Source organism: Oryx dammah, unplaced genomic scaffold (assembly GCF_014754425.2).
Source record: "Oryx dammah isolate SB20612 unplaced genomic scaffold, SCBI_Odam_1.1 HiC_scaffold_29, whole genome shotgun sequence".
NCBI lineage: Eukaryota > Metazoa > Chordata > Mammalia > Artiodactyla > Bovidae > Oryx > Oryx dammah.
Window position 1 is genome coordinate 23,503,503 of NW_024070213.1, and position 17,159 is coordinate 23,520,661.

At 42.8% G+C, this 17,159-nt stretch overlaps 1 protein-coding gene and 1 non-coding gene across 3 annotated transcripts in view; one reads left to right on the forward strand and one right to left on the reverse strand.

Moving 5' to 3' along the window:
* Positions 1-8,309: 8,309 nt before the first annotated feature.
* Positions 8,310-17,159, reverse strand: part of GUCY2C (guanylate cyclase 2C) — a 76,310-nt gene continuing 67,460 nt past the window's right edge. For both annotated transcript variants that reach the window (XM_040235239.1, XM_040235238.1), the window contains exons 22-27: positions 16,926-17,118; positions 15,155-15,329; positions 12,921-13,019; positions 11,838-11,932; positions 10,268-10,344; positions 8,310-8,978 (exon numbers count right to left, since the gene is read on the reverse strand). In XM_040235239.1, the coding sequence (XP_040091173.1) occupies positions 8,804-8,978; positions 10,268-10,344; positions 11,838-11,932; positions 12,921-13,019; positions 15,155-15,329; positions 16,926-17,118 (814 nt within the window). In that variant the 3' untranslated portion in view covers positions 8,310-8,803. The remainder of the gene's footprint in view (positions 8,979-10,267; positions 10,345-11,837; positions 11,933-12,920; positions 13,020-15,154; positions 15,330-16,925; positions 17,119-17,159) is intronic.
* TRNAR-ACG lies at positions 12,445-12,516 on the forward strand. The gene has a single exon. It is a non-coding gene; the product is annotated as a tRNA-Arg (tRNA).

A 17,159-nucleotide genomic window follows, 5' to 3' on the forward strand; every position in this document is an offset into this window, starting at 1 on the left:
TCTTCTCTCAGTTACAAAAACAAAGGCTATACGATCATTTAAAAGATGCTCTCAGAAAGACACTTGAACTTCATTTTGTGCAAAAGGTAGGTTTCTGAAAAAAAATTGCATGAATTATTTTTTCCCTGTCTTATTGAACCTCCCAAATTTTAAATAAATTTTATTCTGAATCTTTTAAAAACATAGGAATTCAAATTTTTATGGAATACTGTTATTTATTTTTGCATTTTTTTAAATTTATTTTTTGTTGAAATAGTTGGTATATAACATTATATGTCACAGGTGTACAATATAGGGATTTACCATTTTTAAAGATTATACTCCAATTATAGTTATTATAAAATATTAGTTATATTCCCAAAATATTGTTCACATCTAATAGTTCACATCTCAGTCCTTTGCCCCTATGTCACCCCATGCTGTTATTTATTTTTTTAAATAATCTAATTGAAGAAAGTGGGGAAAACCACTAGACCATTCAGGTATGACCTAAATCAAATCCCATATGATTACACAGTAGAAGTGAGAAATACATTTAAGGGACTAGATCTGATAGACAGAGTGCCTGATGAACTATGGATAGAGGTTTGTGACATTGTACAGGAGACAGGAAGCAGGACCATCCCCAAGAAAAAGAAATGCAAGAAAGCAAAATGACTGTCTGGGGAGGCCTTACAAATAGCTAAGAAAAGAAGAGAGGTGAAAAGCAAAGGAGAAAAGGAAAGATATACCTATTTGCAGAGTTCCAAAGAATAGCAAGAAGAGATAAGAAAGCTTTCTTCAGTGATCAATGCAAAGAAATAGAGGAAAACAGTAGAATGGGAAAGATTAGAGGTCTCTTCAAGAAAATTAGAGATACCAAAGGAACATTTCACGCAAAGATGGGAACAATAAAGGAAAGAAATGGTATGGACCTAACAGAAGCAGAAGATATTAACAAGAGGTGACAAGAATACACAGAAGAACTGTACAAAAGATCTTCATGACCCAGATAATCACGATGGTGTGATCACTCACCTAGAGGCAGACATCCTGGAATGTGACGTCAAGTGGGCCTTAGAAAGCATCACTATGAACAAAGCTAGTGGAGGTGATGGAATTCCAGTTGAGATATTTCAAATCCTAAAAGATGATGCTGTGAAAGTGCTGTACTCAATATGTCAGCAAATTTGGAAAACTCATCAGTGGCCACAGGACTGGAAAAGGTCAGTTTTCATTCCAATCCCAAAGCTAAAGAATGCTCAAACTACCGCACAATTGCACTCATCTCACATGCTAATAAAATAATGCTCAAAATTCTCCAAGCCAGACTTCACCAATACGTGAACCATGAATTTTCACATGTTCAAGCTGGTTTTAGAAAAGGCAGAGGAACCAGAGATCAAATTGACAACATGCTCTGGATCATCAGGAAAGAGAGAGACTTCCAGAAAAAACATCTATTTCTGCTCTGTTGACTATGCCAAAGCCCTTGACTGTGTGGATCACAAGAAACTGTGGAAAATTCTGCAAGAAATGGGAATACCAGACCACCTGACCTGCCTCTTGAGAAACCTGTATGCAGGTCAGAAAGCAACAGTTAGAACTGGACATGGAACAACAGACTGGTTCCAAATAGAAAAAGGAGTTCGTCAAGGCTGTATATTGTCACCCTGCTTATCTAACTTATATGCAGAGTACATCATGAGAAATCTTGGGCAGAAGCACAAGCTGGAATCAAGATGCTGGGAGAAACCCCAATAACCTCAGATATGAAGATGACACCACCCTTATGGCAGAAAGTGAAGAAGAACTAAAGAGCCTGTTGAAGAAAGTGAGAGAGGAGTGAAAAAGTTGGCTTAAAGCTCAACATTCAGAAAACGAAGATCATGGCATCTGGTCCCATCACTCCATGGCAAATAGATGGGGAAACAGTGGAAACAGTGTCAGACTTTATTTGGGGGGGCTCCAAAATTACTGCAGATGGTGACTGCAGCCATGAAATTAAAACACGCTTACTCCTTGGAAGGAAAGTTATGACCAACCTAGATAGCATATTCAAAAGCAGAGACATTGCTTTGTCAACAAAGGCCCACCTAGTCAAGGCTATGCTTTTGCCAGTAGTCGTGTACGATGTGAGAGTTGGACTATAAAGAAAGCTGAGCACCGAAGAATTGATGCTTTTGAACTGTGGTGTTGGAGAAGTCTCTTGAGAGTCCCTTGGACTGCAAGAAGATCCAACCAGTCCATCCTAAAGGAGATCAGTTCCGGGTGTTCATTGGAAGGACTGATGTTGAAGCTGAAACTCCAATATTTTGGCCACCTGATGCGAAGAGCTGCTCATTTGAAAAGACCTGGTTGTTGGGAAAGATTGAAGGCAGGAGGAGAAGGGGACTGCAGAGGATGAGATGGTTAGATGGCATCACGGACTCAATGGACATGAGTTTGGGTTAACTCCAGGAGTTAGTAATGGACAGCGAGGCCTGGCATGCTGGGATCACAAAGAGTTGGACACAACTGAGTGACTCAACTCAACTGAGTGGATATTGCCTGAAAAATTATTAGTCTGGTGTTCCCATAGCCATTTTCTTTTTCCTTCATTTATTTCTACATTTCTAAATTAGATTATTCTATAAGGAAGTGTTGTCTCACCTCCACTATTTATTCATATATTTCATTACACCTCCTTTTTATGGAATCATGGATAATTTTATTATTTATTGGTAATTTTCTTCCAGCTGAAACCATTGGGAGTTCTTTCTAGTTGGCTTTTGTGTCATTTTGACATGTTCTCATACATATATATATTTTTTTTTTGCTTGTTTTTGAGTACTTCATTACTTTCTGTGAACACAAGATGCTCCAGGTTTATTTTGTATTTTCCCTTCCCTAGTCTTAAAGTCAATCACTTCTGCAGAGTCCTCAGTCCTTTTGACAATGGTATTTAGAAGCCATGATCTGGACACTAGTTCTGCTCATTGCTATTTGGGTGTCATGACTTCTAATTCCTACTAGTGGGTTAGTATAAAGACACATGTACATTTATGTCTTTCTATCTATCCTGTTTCAAAGTCCACTTTGATACGAGTATCTGTCCCCAACTTTCTTTTCATTTCCATTTTTATGGAATATATTTTTTTAATCCTTTCAATTTCAGTCTGTATGTATCGTTAGCTCTGAAATGAGTCTCCTGTAGGCAGCATATAGATGGGTCCATTTTTCAAAATCCAATTAACCACCTTATATCTTTTGATTAGAGCATATAGTCTGTTAGCATTTAAAATAATTTTTGATAGGAATGTACTTAGCCATTTTGCTACTTGTTTTCTCATTGTTTTTGTAGTTCTCTGTTTTCCTCTTCTTTTAGTTTCTTCCTTTGTGGTTTGTTGATTCTCTTCAGTGTTATGCTTGTGTTCCTGTATCTATTATAGGTTTTTAATTTGTGGTTTCTGTGGTGTTCATATACATTGAACTATATCTACTAGTTGTAAAATGGTAGGCATTTAAGTTCAAACACATTTTAATAGAGATACATTTTTAACTCCCTCTGCCCATGTTATGTGTTTTTGGTATCATATTTCACATGTTCCAGTTTGTGTGCTGGGTCGCTAAGTCATGTCCCACTCCATGACCCCATGGACTGCAGTGCTCCAAGCCTTCCCTGTTCATGGGATTTTCCTGGCAAGAATACTGGAGTGTGTTGCCATTTCCTCCTCTAAGATTTTACATTTTCATGTTTATCCCTTATTTCTTGTAGTTATAGTTGATTAAAAAAAATTTTTTAACCTTCATACTAGCTTATTTAAGTGGTTGATCCACAGACTCTATTATATATTTGCCTTTACCAGTGGATTTTTCCTTTTCCATAATTTCTTATTTCTTATTGTAGCCTTTTCCTTTTTCACTTAAAGAAGACCCTTTAATGCTTCTTGTGAGGTTGGTTTAGTACTAATGAACTCTTTCAGTTTTTACTTTTCAGAGAAAATTCCTTATCTCTCCTTCAATTCTGAATGATAACCTCAAGTTGTACATTTTCTCTTTTAAAACTTTAACTATGTCATGCCACTCCCTTCTGGCCTGTGAAGTCTCTGCAGAAAAATCAATTGTTAGCCTTATGGGGCTACCTTACACGTGGCTCTTTGTTTTTCTCTTGCTGCCTTTAAAATTCTCTTTGTCATTTTAATTAAGAGATGTCTCTGTAGGGTCTCTTTGGGCTCATTTTACTTGATGACTCTTTTTTCTGTACCTGGAAATCTATGTCCTTCCTCAGGTTCAGAGAGAGTTTTCAGCCACAATTTTATTAAGTACACCTTCCGTCTCTTGCTCACTCGTCTCTTCTTCTGGGGCCCCTATATTGCTAATGTTAGTAAGACTGATGTTGTCCTAGAAGTACTGAGGCTATTCTTATCTATCCTCTTTTTAAATTTGTTTTTCTTTTTGTATTCTGAGTTGATGATTTCCATTTTTCAGTCTTCTAGGTCACTTATGTGTTCTTCTGTATCAACTAATCTGCTCTTAATTCATTCCGGTGTATTTTTCATTTTAGCTATTGTAATCTTCAGCAATGACTGGTTCCTTTTTATGTCTTTCAGTTCCTTGTCAAAAACTTCACTCTATTCATCTATTCTTTCCCCAGGTTTTAGTTAGCATTCTTATTACTGATGCTTTGAACTCTTTATCTAGTGACTTATTTATCTCTGCTTCATTTGGGTTTCTTTTTTTTTTCCTTGTTCTTTCATTTTAAACAAATTCCTCTGTCTTCTCAATTTGTTTAACTTTCTCTGCCCCATGAAATGAGGTGAAACAGTTACCTTTTACGGTCTTGAAGGCCTGTCTTTGTGTAAAGCATCCTGAACAGTCTGCGGCGCCCAGTGGTTCTGGTGGGAGAGCTGGCTCTGAAGTGAGCATGTCTTCCATGGGTGTGCTGGCAGCCCCCACCTCGGTGAGAGGTGAGGCCAGAGCTGGAGCCGCTTAAGCCAGAGCCAGGGGCAAACTGGAGCTTCTCCTATGATCAATGGCTGTGATCACCCTGACAGAGGTGGAGATGGGGCCCAAGAGGCTGTGGCAGGAGCCCTGAGGGAGTTGTTTCTCCCTGATACATGATGGTCGTGCTGGTGGTTTCTACCTTGATGTGCATCACAGCCAGGGCCTGAGGGGTTGCTTGGTGCTTCACTTTTGTGCTGGTTTCACCTTTTCCCCCGGTATACGTGACGTGGTTAGAGGCTGGATCAGGGTCAGAGGGGCTGTTGCTACACTACTCAGCTGGTTTTGCTCTCATTAGCTGTGGTGGTCTCCACCCCGGAGCTAACTGCACTCCTCCCAAGTGTGGGCAGGGACACGCATGCTGACAGTGGCTGCCTCAGTCTCCGTCAGAGGCAGAGGCAGGGACCACGCTGGCTCCATTCCCCTACGTGTGTGCATGCTCATGGCAATAGCAGCCTCCACCCGAGTGCTGGTTAGCTCTAAGACCCTCTCTTCCCACTCTGTCTGCTCCTTCTGAGCTTGGAGCTCCCCCTGGACTCATCCTACCCTTTCCCAGCATCCAGCAGTCCTCTTTTACAACTGCTTTGGGCTACTCTTCCCTTGTTTAGTCGGATCCCGTTTGTTTGCTTTCAGAACTGACTCGTAATTTCTGTTTCACTAAGGACATTCTTTCCTGTTTCCCAATTCTTTATATACAATTTTTCTGTCATTTTGGGGGCATGAGGTGGGAGTGGGCGATCAAAACTTGCACCAAATGTGGCATTATAATCTAGTCTGATTATAATCAGATCAGTATTGATCATTGGAGCTGGGTCTCAGTGTATTATTCTCCACATCTAAATTCTCCTGTAGGAGACTGACTACATAAATTATCTTGGGAAAGTATAAAACCTGCCTCTAATTATCTTCTGGATCTAACTACCAAATTCCAAGAAATATGGAAACTACAACAAATTAAATAAAACCATGTGTAATCAATCAGCTAAATTCATTGAGGAATTATGTAGGAAAAATGACTCAATTTCAACAAATCAATGTCATAGGAAAAAAGTGTGTATGGGGGAAGCAGTATAGGTTAAGAGACTAGAGGGACATTTCAAGCACATGCAAATGTGGACCTTTTTGGATCCAGCTTTGAACAAACTAATTAAAAAAATTTTTTGAAACAACCAGGGAAATCATTTAATAAATTTAAGCTATTACTAATTAATATTAAGGAATTATCATTCATTTCATTGGATATGATAAGGGAATTTTAGTTATGTTTTTAAAAATTCATTAAATTAAAAAAAATTCTTATTTGCTAGAACGGGGTAAGCAAGAAAAAAAAAAAGATGTGCTTAGTCTCTCAGTCATGTCTGATTCTTTGCAACTCCATGGACTGTAGCCTGCCAGGCTCCTCTGTCCATGGTGATTCTCCAGGCAGGAATACTGGAGTAGGTTACCATACCCTCCTCCAGGGGATCTTCCCAACCCAGGGATTGACACCAGGTCTCCTGCACTGCAGGCGGATTCTTTACTATCTGAGTCACCAGGGAAGCAAACAATAGCCACAAATAAAAATAAACTTTGACTGGAACACATTCTACCCACTGCCATTGACTATGGATGCTTTCCTGATACAACAGCAGAGATGAGTAGCTGCAGTGGAGATAGGGCAGCCTGCACAATGTCAACTGTTTACTCTCTGGTCCTTTACAGAAACTGTTTGTCAACTGGCTAGTAGGGGAGAGGAATAAATAAGTAGTTTGAAATAAACCGATGTATACTACTATATACAAAATAGATAAATGACAAGGATCTATGGCACAGGGAACCATATTCAATATCTTGTAGTAACCTATAATGGCAAAGATCTGAAAAAGAATACATATATATACATGATACATAATCACTTTGCTGTACACCTGAAACTAACACCACATTGTAAATCAACTACACTTCAACTAAAAAAATCATTATAACAACTCCTCGAGGTGGATATTATGAAGGCTGATTTATTAATGAAACATTAGGGGCTTGGAGACATTAATTTATAGCTAGGGAAGAGCAGAGAAAGAATTTGCCTGGTACTGTAATTAGTCACTGTTGTCACTGATATGACATATCCACATTTTTAAGTGGACAAGCCAAGGCCACACATCTGTTTAAAGGTCAAGAAATATTTCACAAGCATGTAGAGTCTATAAGAGAACACAAACACTGGCGCCTTCAGCAGAGAAGCTTTTCATCAATGCCGTTCCCTGGTGGCTCAGCTGGTAAAGAATCCACCTGGAATGCAGGAGACCTGGGTTTGACCCCTGGGTTGGGAAGATTCCCTGGAGAAGGGAACAGCTACCCACTCCAGTATTCTGGCCTGGAGAATTCCTTGGACTGTATAGTCCATGGGGTCGCAAAGAGTCTGACACGACTGAGTGGCTTTCACTTCATTTCATGAGCCTTAAAAGACCGATTTTCTGGTCAGTGTTAAGAGTTGCTAAGTTTGCCTGTTTGTTAAGGTAGATGTTTGGTCTTCACACCCATTTATCACTTTACATTTCTCTCTCCTGTAAGATTCAAGGCTTGGTAGGGACCGTATCTATACCATGTACACTAAGCCCAGCTCCTGGAATAAGAAGAGAAGCTCAAATATGTTTCCTGAATGAATGACCAACAACATCCACATCACAACCTCATCCCTGAGTGTCAAGTCTCCTTGTGCTGGACACAGAGGCACAAACAGATCCTAAAGCTCCAGGCACCAAGAAGGGACTCTTGCTGCACATTAAGTGCTCAGCCTGTACACCAGAAGATCATTTATTATTGCTTGATGGTCTGCTTTTCTAGGTGATGGAGGAGATGTAACCTATTTCTTAACCTCTGGAGTGGTTTTCATGGCAGAGGCCTGAGGAGGCATACTGTGGATGGAGCAATTGTTTTAGTTGTGAAGGTCAATGCCGGGGTGTTACATGCCCATTCTTGCCTGTGCTGATATTAGTCTACTCAACCTGGCTCTGTCCTTTTCTGGAGATTTCAAGCGAATGAATCATGCTTGGCTGCCATTAAAAGGGGAAGGAGATGACTGCTGGATGTGAGGGGGGATATTTGCAGAGTCTGGAGTAAGGTGTCTTAACAGATAGACCGGATGTGAATTTAGCACCTGAACAGCCCCTATGGTAGAGAACTAGATACAAAATCCCTCCATGCACACAGGGGATGCTGAACATCAAGGTTTGGACCTCTGAGCAATGATGCTAGCTTTGCCCTTCTTCAGTGCAGGGGTATTAAGTCAGTTTTTCAACCGGTACAAGGCAATGGCTGGTGCATTCCAGGGAAATGGGTGCAACAGAGAGACACACATCCACAGATCCCGGAAATGATTAACTTTTATTCCTGCCTCATAGACAGCATACTGTCTGCCAAAATTAGGAGTCAAATATAATTTAATGGAGATAAAATACTGAAAATATCATTGGGACAATTAAAAAAAATGTTATCATGAATACAGAAAGAAAAAGAGCCAGTAAACAAAACAAAGCTGAAACAGGTGAAATAAGAACAAAATCTCTCCAACTTTGAGATAGTACATATTCATTTCTCTTCTTCCCCAGGTTGAAGTTCCCTGGAGCAGCTATTGAGATCAGGCCACAGAGTAGAAGGTAATTATTGCACTGAGAGTACGTGATTCACGGAAGCAAGCTTACGTCCCAGACAGGGAAGCCGAGGCTATTGGAGACTGCATCTAAGTCTTCTTCTGCTTTACTGAGGTCTCAGAGAAGCAGAAGCTTCAGGACACTTGTGGTCACTGCCCCAGGTGTGGCTGGACCTGAGTTCTTCCTGAGTCCTTAGCTCTTACCAAGGTTTAAAAATGGGTGCTCTCATTGTCTGTCGTGTTCAGCTGCAAATATTCCAAGGTGCCCTTCTTGTAGCTGGCCACCCGGGTTGGTTTTCGGTTCCTTATCCCCAAGGCCTGTCTTTTCTGTAAAGAGCTGGCAATCATGTCGGCGAACTCAGCTTGCAAGCGCTGTTGATTCTCCCTGGAGAGACAAGAATATGGAGGGAAAAGGGAACTTCTCAGCCATTCAAAGAGACTAGCCCTCAGCTCCAGAACCGCCTGTTTCATTCACTGATTCCTTGTTGAATGCCTACTCTGTGCTGCATGCGGGAAGCCCAGAGAACACAGAACGACCCTTGGCTTCCACCAATGAGCCTGAAGAACTGTCACCCTTGCTCTGTGTAGTTGTAGGGAAAGCAGAATATATTTCAAGCAGGAAATTATATTTTGATTTCAAAGTAAGATAACACAATGCGGAATTCAGAGGTGAGGTTAGGTTTACACATACCGCTGGAGCGAGAAGAAGAGAAGCCAAGAGGGTGCTAAGCCCTACTGTGTGTGTCACATAGCTTGTCGTGTCCGACTCTTTGCGACCCCATGGACTATAGCCTGCCAGGGTCCTCTGTCCCTGGAATTCTCCAGGCAAGAATACTGGAGTGGATTGCCATTCCCTTCTCCGGGGGAGCTTTTCCGACCCAGGGATCAAACCTGGGTCTCCTGCATTGCAGGCAGATTCTTTACCGTCTGAGCCACCAGTCACCACAAAACTCTGAAAACGTGTTGGTCCCACACTTTCCTAGGAATGTGGGTCTTGTCTGGGGAGGGCTCTGAATGAGTGGAGGGTTTTAAGAGATTAGAATGCACCTAGGGTGCTCTTTCTTAGTAAGGGGCCAGGTCCCCCCATGCCATATGGATGGTCTGCATTGTTTTGGCATCTCTATGGTGTTGCCATCTGTCTGGGTCCCGCATCCAGGCATCTGCATGACAGGGTTTCTCTACCGCAAAAGCCGTTCCAATGGCCACGTGACTTACTGCAGTGGCCCAAATGCAACTGGAAGATCATTTGAGTCATCTTTAGGGAAACTGAAACCGGTTAATTAGACCTGCAGCCTGTTTTCCTCATCTCAGGGAGAACACACACTCCATGTGAAGACCCCAAACCACAGTCCTGGAGCTGGGAAGTTCCTGTTCCATCAGGTGACTCAGCAGAGAGCTGTATGCAGGGGTGGAAGTATGCTCTACTCTTGACCACATGTGCAGGGGGTGAGCCCTAAACTGTCCTCTGGTCTCCTGAGCGAGCCTGAAACACTCCAGCAGCCAGAGAAGGGGGGTTTCCAAGCCTTTTCAATGTGTGTCGTCTCTCATCTTGGATTCAATGCCTCATTGCCACTGGCAAAGCACTCGCCAACAGTTAAACTGCCTGCACACAGTACAAGATACAAAGCCAAGACCTCCACTTCCCGGCTCCTCCCCGCCCAGCCAGCAGCTTACGCGGTTGGAGGGGTCGGCAGGTTGTACTCCTGGTCCTTCACCCCGGTCAGCCAGTAGGTGGTCTCAGTTCCTCTCCCCTAGAGAGACAAGAAAGGTGTGGACCATGGAGGCCAACAAGGCAGTCGGCTGTAACCCACTGTTCTGACAAGTATCAGCTTCCAAGAGACGTTTCCCCTCTGAGTTTGTCATCACAGTCTATATTTCAATACAGCACCTGTTCCTGGTATGATTTGTGTTATCTCCAGACCAATCTTTATTCCTAAGCACCTTTAAAAAAGTATCTCTCATCCACCAGACATGTTTTTTTTTTCAAACTAGAATTTTCTTTTATTCCCCAAAAGACATTTCCAAATATCACCTTAGCAACAGCACAAAAACTCTAAATGAAGAAGGAAGAAAATTCATCTATGATCCTGCTACTCAAGTGAATCCAACTGGTTTCTGTCGTCCACATTTTATTCTGGCCGTTTTTGCCACAAAACTTTTGCCACAGTTTCCCCACCTGAAGTGTGTAAATTACAAACACACGTGCCTCATAATAAACACGCACTAACTGACATTTGCTGGGTACATCTGCAGGCTGTAAAATAAATGGAAGCAACAGGAAATTCTGTTTTTGGCTGGAGGTTGTGTTTGAAAAGCAGACTGGATAGTTATATTTTTAAAAACCGCTCACTCAAAAAAAAAAAATTAGTGATTTTGGGGCTGTGTTTGGACTGTAATATTTGAACTTCCCAAGTGTTCCAATGGTAAAGAACCTGCTTGCCAGTGCAGGATATGAAGACTTGGGTTCAATCCCTGGAAGTAGGAAATGGCAACCCACTCCAGTATGCTTCCCTAAAAAAGGACAGAGGAACCTGGCGGGTTACAGTCATGGCGTCGCAGAGTCAGACACCACTGAGCGCATACACCTAACCACTTGCACTGTAATAATCCACACACCACTTCTATTTTGGGAGGAACACTGCAGAGAACGTGTTTACAGAGAATTAAAATAGCCAGTGTGTTGTTCGGACACAACTACCTAAAGGAGGCTCTTCCAAGCTGCCGTCAGTGTAGGGGCCGGTGCTGCTACGGCTGGTGGAGGCAGATGGTCGGAGCCGATCACTGGCTTCAGATCAGTTGTGAGTTGGTCACCTTCAACAGACAGCCTGTGGGCCACCTGGTGGCTCTGAAAGGCGGTTGCTCTAAATGTGTGGGACAGCAAGGCGTGTCTAGAACAGGGATTCCCACTCTTCTCTATGCCTCACAGTCACTTGATTAAAATACAGATCTCTGATCTACACCCAAAAGAGTTGGACTCAGCAGGTCTGGTGGGGCATCTGTGCTTAATTGCTAAGTCATGTCCGACTCTTTGTGATCCCGTGAACTGTAGCCCACCAAGCTCCTCTGTCTATGGGATTCTCCAGGCAAGAATACTGGAGTGGGTTGCCATGCTCTCCTCTAGGGCATCTTCCCAACCCAGGAATTGAACCCATGTCTCTCATGTCCCGTGCTTTGGCAGGCAGGGTCTTTACCACTAGTGCCACCCAGTGGCGCTATTAGGTATATATCTCGATGGGTTCCTTACCTTTAAGTAGGTTTCTCCTCTTACTTCATAGAGGAACTGGCACTCTGTCCTCTTCAAGATGGCTATGGTGGAGCCGCTGACATGGATTCTCAAGGCTGGAAATGCAAAATAGATCAATGAAAACCGTGTCCATTTTGAATGCTATCATAGGGCCCCGTTTGTTTCCCCTTGAGCCAGAATATTTACCATGAGTGCTCTTGACAGCTTAGATATTGTCATTAAAAACAAAACAAAACAAAACCACTTCAGCATCGGTGAGATGAAAACTATTATCAGACACGGGGAGAGGGTCTGGTGCTGGTTTTCAGGGTCCTGAGTGAGGAGGTGCTCTAGATTAAGCCCTGGAGCTTCTCATTCCAGCTCAGAGAGGGGAGCCCCTGGGCCTGGGTTTGGATTTTACTTTGTGGTGCTGAGCTAAAAAGCTGAAATTTGGTTTGGGGTCTCCATGTAAACGGTAACCCACTCCAGTATTCTTGCCTGGAGAATTCCATGGACCAAGGAGCCTGGTGGGCTATAGTCTGTGGGGTTGCAAAGAGTTGGACACGACTAAGCAGCTAACACTTTCTCTTTTACATGGATCTAAGAGTATTACATGGATCTACAGACTTCCCGGGTGGCTCAGACGGTAAAGCATCTGTCTACGATGCAGGAGACCTGGGTTCGATCCCTGGGCTGGGAAGATCCCTTGGAGAAGGAAATGGCAATCCACTCCAGTACTATTGCCTGGAAAATCCCATGGACAGAGGAGCCTGGTAGGCTACAGTCCATGGGGTTGCAAAGAGTTGGACACGACTGAGCGACTTCATGTTCACGTTCAAGAGTATTCCAGGTAGAGCGTGCCTAAATGCACTGCAAACGAACCCAGACTAATAAGAACAGTCAAACTAAGCCATAAAGGAAGAAAAAGATTATGATCAGTAAGTGGCAATATGTAGCAAGGACTGGACTGACCCAGGCTCACAGTCAGTCAACGTGAAGAGTCATTCTTCACCTCACTGGCAGTATTATGCATTTTCATCCTACAGTTCCCCTTGGTTGGGAGATAGAACTTTGTCCTCTAAGAAAAGTCCTCTCCTTTCTTACGGAGGCCAGTGGATTCCATCCGAGAGGCTGTGTTGACTGTATCTCCGAACAGGCAATAACGAGGCATCTTGATCCCCACGACTCCAGCAGCACAGGGACCTGTGAGGGACAGAAAGCAAGAAGGTGGAGGCCACGGAAGTCACAGAGTGGTGTTAAGGTCGGGGAGCCTCTTCTCAAGATCGCAACGCTCAATGCCTCGTTAGATGGGAGAAGTGGTTTAAGGGGTAAAATGTGAGCTGTGACCTTGGCTCTAACTAAATGTACTTGTTAGGGGATAGCATCATTATCCAAATCACACTTTCAGGAAGCGTTTTGCTCTACCATAGAAAAGCACATTTTCGAGACACAAGAAGACATTTTGAGATCAGCATGCAAAGGTGGAAAATGCTCCTTAATATATTACACAGAAGGCTCTCAAGAAGGATGGAGACCATCTCACCACCTTCTCGCTGTGCCAGCCACACAGCCCTGAGCTCTGGATCATTGGTGGGCACAGTGCACTTGAAGGCTCAATGGCCCGTCTGTTTTATTTTTGGGCTTCCTTGGTAGCCAGCTGGTAAAGAATCCGCCTGCAATGCAGGAGACCCCCAGTTTGATTTCTGGGTCGAGAAGAACCCCTGAAGAAGGGATAGGCTACCCTCTTCAGTATTCTTGGGCTTCCCTGGTGGCTCAGACAGTAAAGAATCTGCCTGCAATGTGGGAGACCTGGGTTCAACCCTGGGTTGGGATGATCCCCTGGAGGAGGGTATGGCAACCCCTCCAGTATTCTTGCCTGGAGAATCCCCATGGACAGAGGACTCTGGCAAACTGCAGTCCATGAGGTTGCAAAGAGTCCCACATGACTGAGTGACTAAGCATGGCACAGCAGAGCATTTTAGGGATTGGTGGCCTGATGATGGAAGACCCAGATGACAAGGACTTGGAATCTTCTTCCCTGCGCTTTTCATGTACCACGTGAATGCAGCAGGAAGGGGGAGCCTACAACACAAGGATACCCCAAAAGGTAGAACAGAAGCCAAGGCCAGATGATGCACAGGGGCATATTAGATAGGGAAGGAGAGCAAGCAAGTATTGGTGTGGAAAGACTGAATGCAAGGAGTTAAAATTTGTAGAAGTTAAAGATTAACTCAGAAACTGCAAAACCAGGTTTTGGATAGAGGCAACTATTGATTTTCTGGTTTGTTTATCAGGTTTTGATCTATATGAGTTTCTTTATAGATTTGTCCTTTGAACACTGTGTTTACAGACACTGAAAAAAACAGAACATTAAGTTGTGCATTGCTTATGTACACTTGAAAAAAAAAATACTGAGTACTGAATCTTCCCTGTTAGACTCAATGCCAAAATACAAAACAAAAAACAAACAAGTAGCAGCAGCAGCTACTTGATTAGATCTCTGAGGAATCTAAAATACGACACAGATAAACTTATCTACGAAACAGACTCACAGACATAGAGAAAAGACTTGTGGTTATCCAGGGGTAGGGGAGGGATGGATCGGGAGTTTGAGATTAGCAGATGCAAACTATATTATATATATGTATAACCAAATCACTTTGCTGTACACCAGAAACTAACACAATATCATAAATCAGCTATACTCCAATTTAAAAAAAAGGTCTCTAAAACTTCTCAATCACATCAGAAAGATAATAAAATCCATTTAAGATACTGTAATATTTTACTGAAAAAAAAAATTTACAGAAGTCAGAGATGGGGAGAGGGAGGGAATGGGGAAGAGAGAAATAGTAAACGTGCTGTGCTGCGCTTAGTCGCTCATTCGTGTCCAACTCTTTGCTACCACGTAGAGTGTAGCCTGCCAGGCCCCTCTGTCCATGGGGATTCTCCAGGCAAGCATACTGGAGGGGGTTGCCATGCCCTCCTCCAGGGGATCTTCCCAACTCAGGGATGGGAGCACTGCACTACACTGCAGGCGGATTCTTTACCATCTGAGCCACCAAGGAATAGGGTGACTTAAACAGGAGGTCTGGAGCTTGTTATTTTAGTTTGTGGTTGGTGTTTATCATTTCATGAGTGCTGTCGTGACTCTCCAGACACTTATTATAGGTCTAATTATGTCAGGATATGTAACTGGACCTCGTATTCGGCAGGCGGATTCAAGAGTAAGCCTCATGTGAAAATTGATCTCATCTGAGGATCCTTCAACCCTTCTAATTTAGTTGGTGTGCAGAGGTACACACGGTTCCCAACTGCTACAGTGCTCAGCTGCCTACCGGAGTGAATTCCAATGCGAATCCATATTGGGAGGCCAGGAAGATGCTCCAGCTCAAAGGTCCCCACGAAGCTGAGGAGGTCCAAGGCCATCTTGGCAATGTCTATTGCATGCCGGTTGCCGTTTCTCTTAGGCAAACCGCTGGCCACCATGTAGGCATCACCAATGGTTTCCACCTGTGGAAGCAGTTTCTCATCAGTGAATCGGTCCCTTCTAAAGGCACCAGAAAGTAAACAGAAGCAGTTTATTGCACATCAAATTCAGAAATGTTCGAGAACTCATATGAGCATAGCCCTGTACACTTATTCTGGGACTAGTTCAAGACTAGTATTATGTTAGTTTCTTCAGGATTTTTATAGCTTAGTTAGGATGTGGTGTGCATGCTCAGCCATGTCCAACTCTCTGTGACCCTATGGACTGTAGCCTGCCAGGCTGTGTAGTTGAAATTTTCCAAGCAGGAATACTGGAGCAGGTTGTCATTTCCTTCTCTAGGGGATCTTCCCAACCCAGGGATCAAACCCGCATCACTGCATCTCCTGCATTGGCAGGCAGATTCTTTACCACTTCGCCACCTAGAAAGCCATAGCCTACTAAAAAAGTTGATAAAACAACTATAAAGGATTTTCACTGAATGAAGTACTTTATAATAATGTAAGTCATGCAGATGTGGTGACAATTCTGTAGTGTTGAAACAATCTGAATGGCTTTATGTAATTTTAGGAAACCATCTCTAATCATCAGAAAAGTCATGTTTAGCGCTTTACTTTTCAAAAACTATTTGATAAAAAGATAATTGTAGGTTCCTCTAAGACATAAAAGGGCTTCCCTGGTGGCTCAGGTGGTAAAAAATCTGCCTGCAAGGCAGAAGACCTGGGTTCGACCCCTGGGTTGGGAAGATCTCCTGGAGAAGGGCATGGCAAGCCACTCCAGTTTTCTTGCCTGGAGAGTCCCATGGACAGAGGAGCCTGGTAGACTACAGTCCACAGGGTGGCAAAGAATGGGATACAACTGAGTGACTTTCACTTTCAGTTCACTAAAGACATAATACACATCCTTGTACTGGATGCTTCTGAACACTTTTCTTGTAATAGGAAGTAGACTTCTATTAACATTATTCTTTGATATTCTCCCTTTTAATTTCATTTTCATAATCATATGCATGGTTCATATGTGTTGGTTAGTTAATTTCTTCTTTCTGAATATCTCTAAAATGCATAATCACTATTCAACTGGAACTCCTGTTAGTAAGACCTTCTGATCTACATAGGGTGAGGATTTCAACGTCTGACCACTCTTATTCTTCACTTGTAGCTCAGACTCAACCACTAATTTACTAACTCTTAAATGACAAAGGCAAAGACTTGAGTAAAGTCAGCTCTCTGAATGTATAGGTTCCACACTGTGGATTCAATGAATCATGATTCAAAAATATTTAAACAAAACTGTAGAAAGTTCCAAAAAGTAAAACTTGAATTTGCCACAACTCCAGCAACTATTTTACATAGCATTTACATTGTATTAGATATTATAACTAATCTAGAAATGATTTAAGTTAAGAGTACATGGGTATGTAGGTTGTATGCAAATACTATGTTATTTTACGCCAGGGACTTGAGCACCTGGGGATTTGGGGATCCATGACAATCCTGGAAGCATCCTGAGGCAGAGGTGCTAGGGGTAGCAAAGGAAAACTGTAGTAACAAGAACAGCCAATTCTGGCTCTGCTGACCTGGGGCCAAACCATCATTCAGCCTGTTAGGTGGAGCGGTTACCTTGTACACGTCGTGGTGGTCCAGAATGTGGTCAAAGTTCTTATAGATGTCATTGAGCATGTCCACCACTTCCATGGGGGTACTGTACTTGCAGATGGTGGTGAACCCTACAATGTCACTGAAGTAGACTGTGACTTCCTCATAGAGCTCAGGCTCCACGAAGCCTTTCTCCTTCAGAGACTTGACCACCAGCCTAGATGAGGAAGGAAAGAACAGGGCCTTCAATTTCAGTAA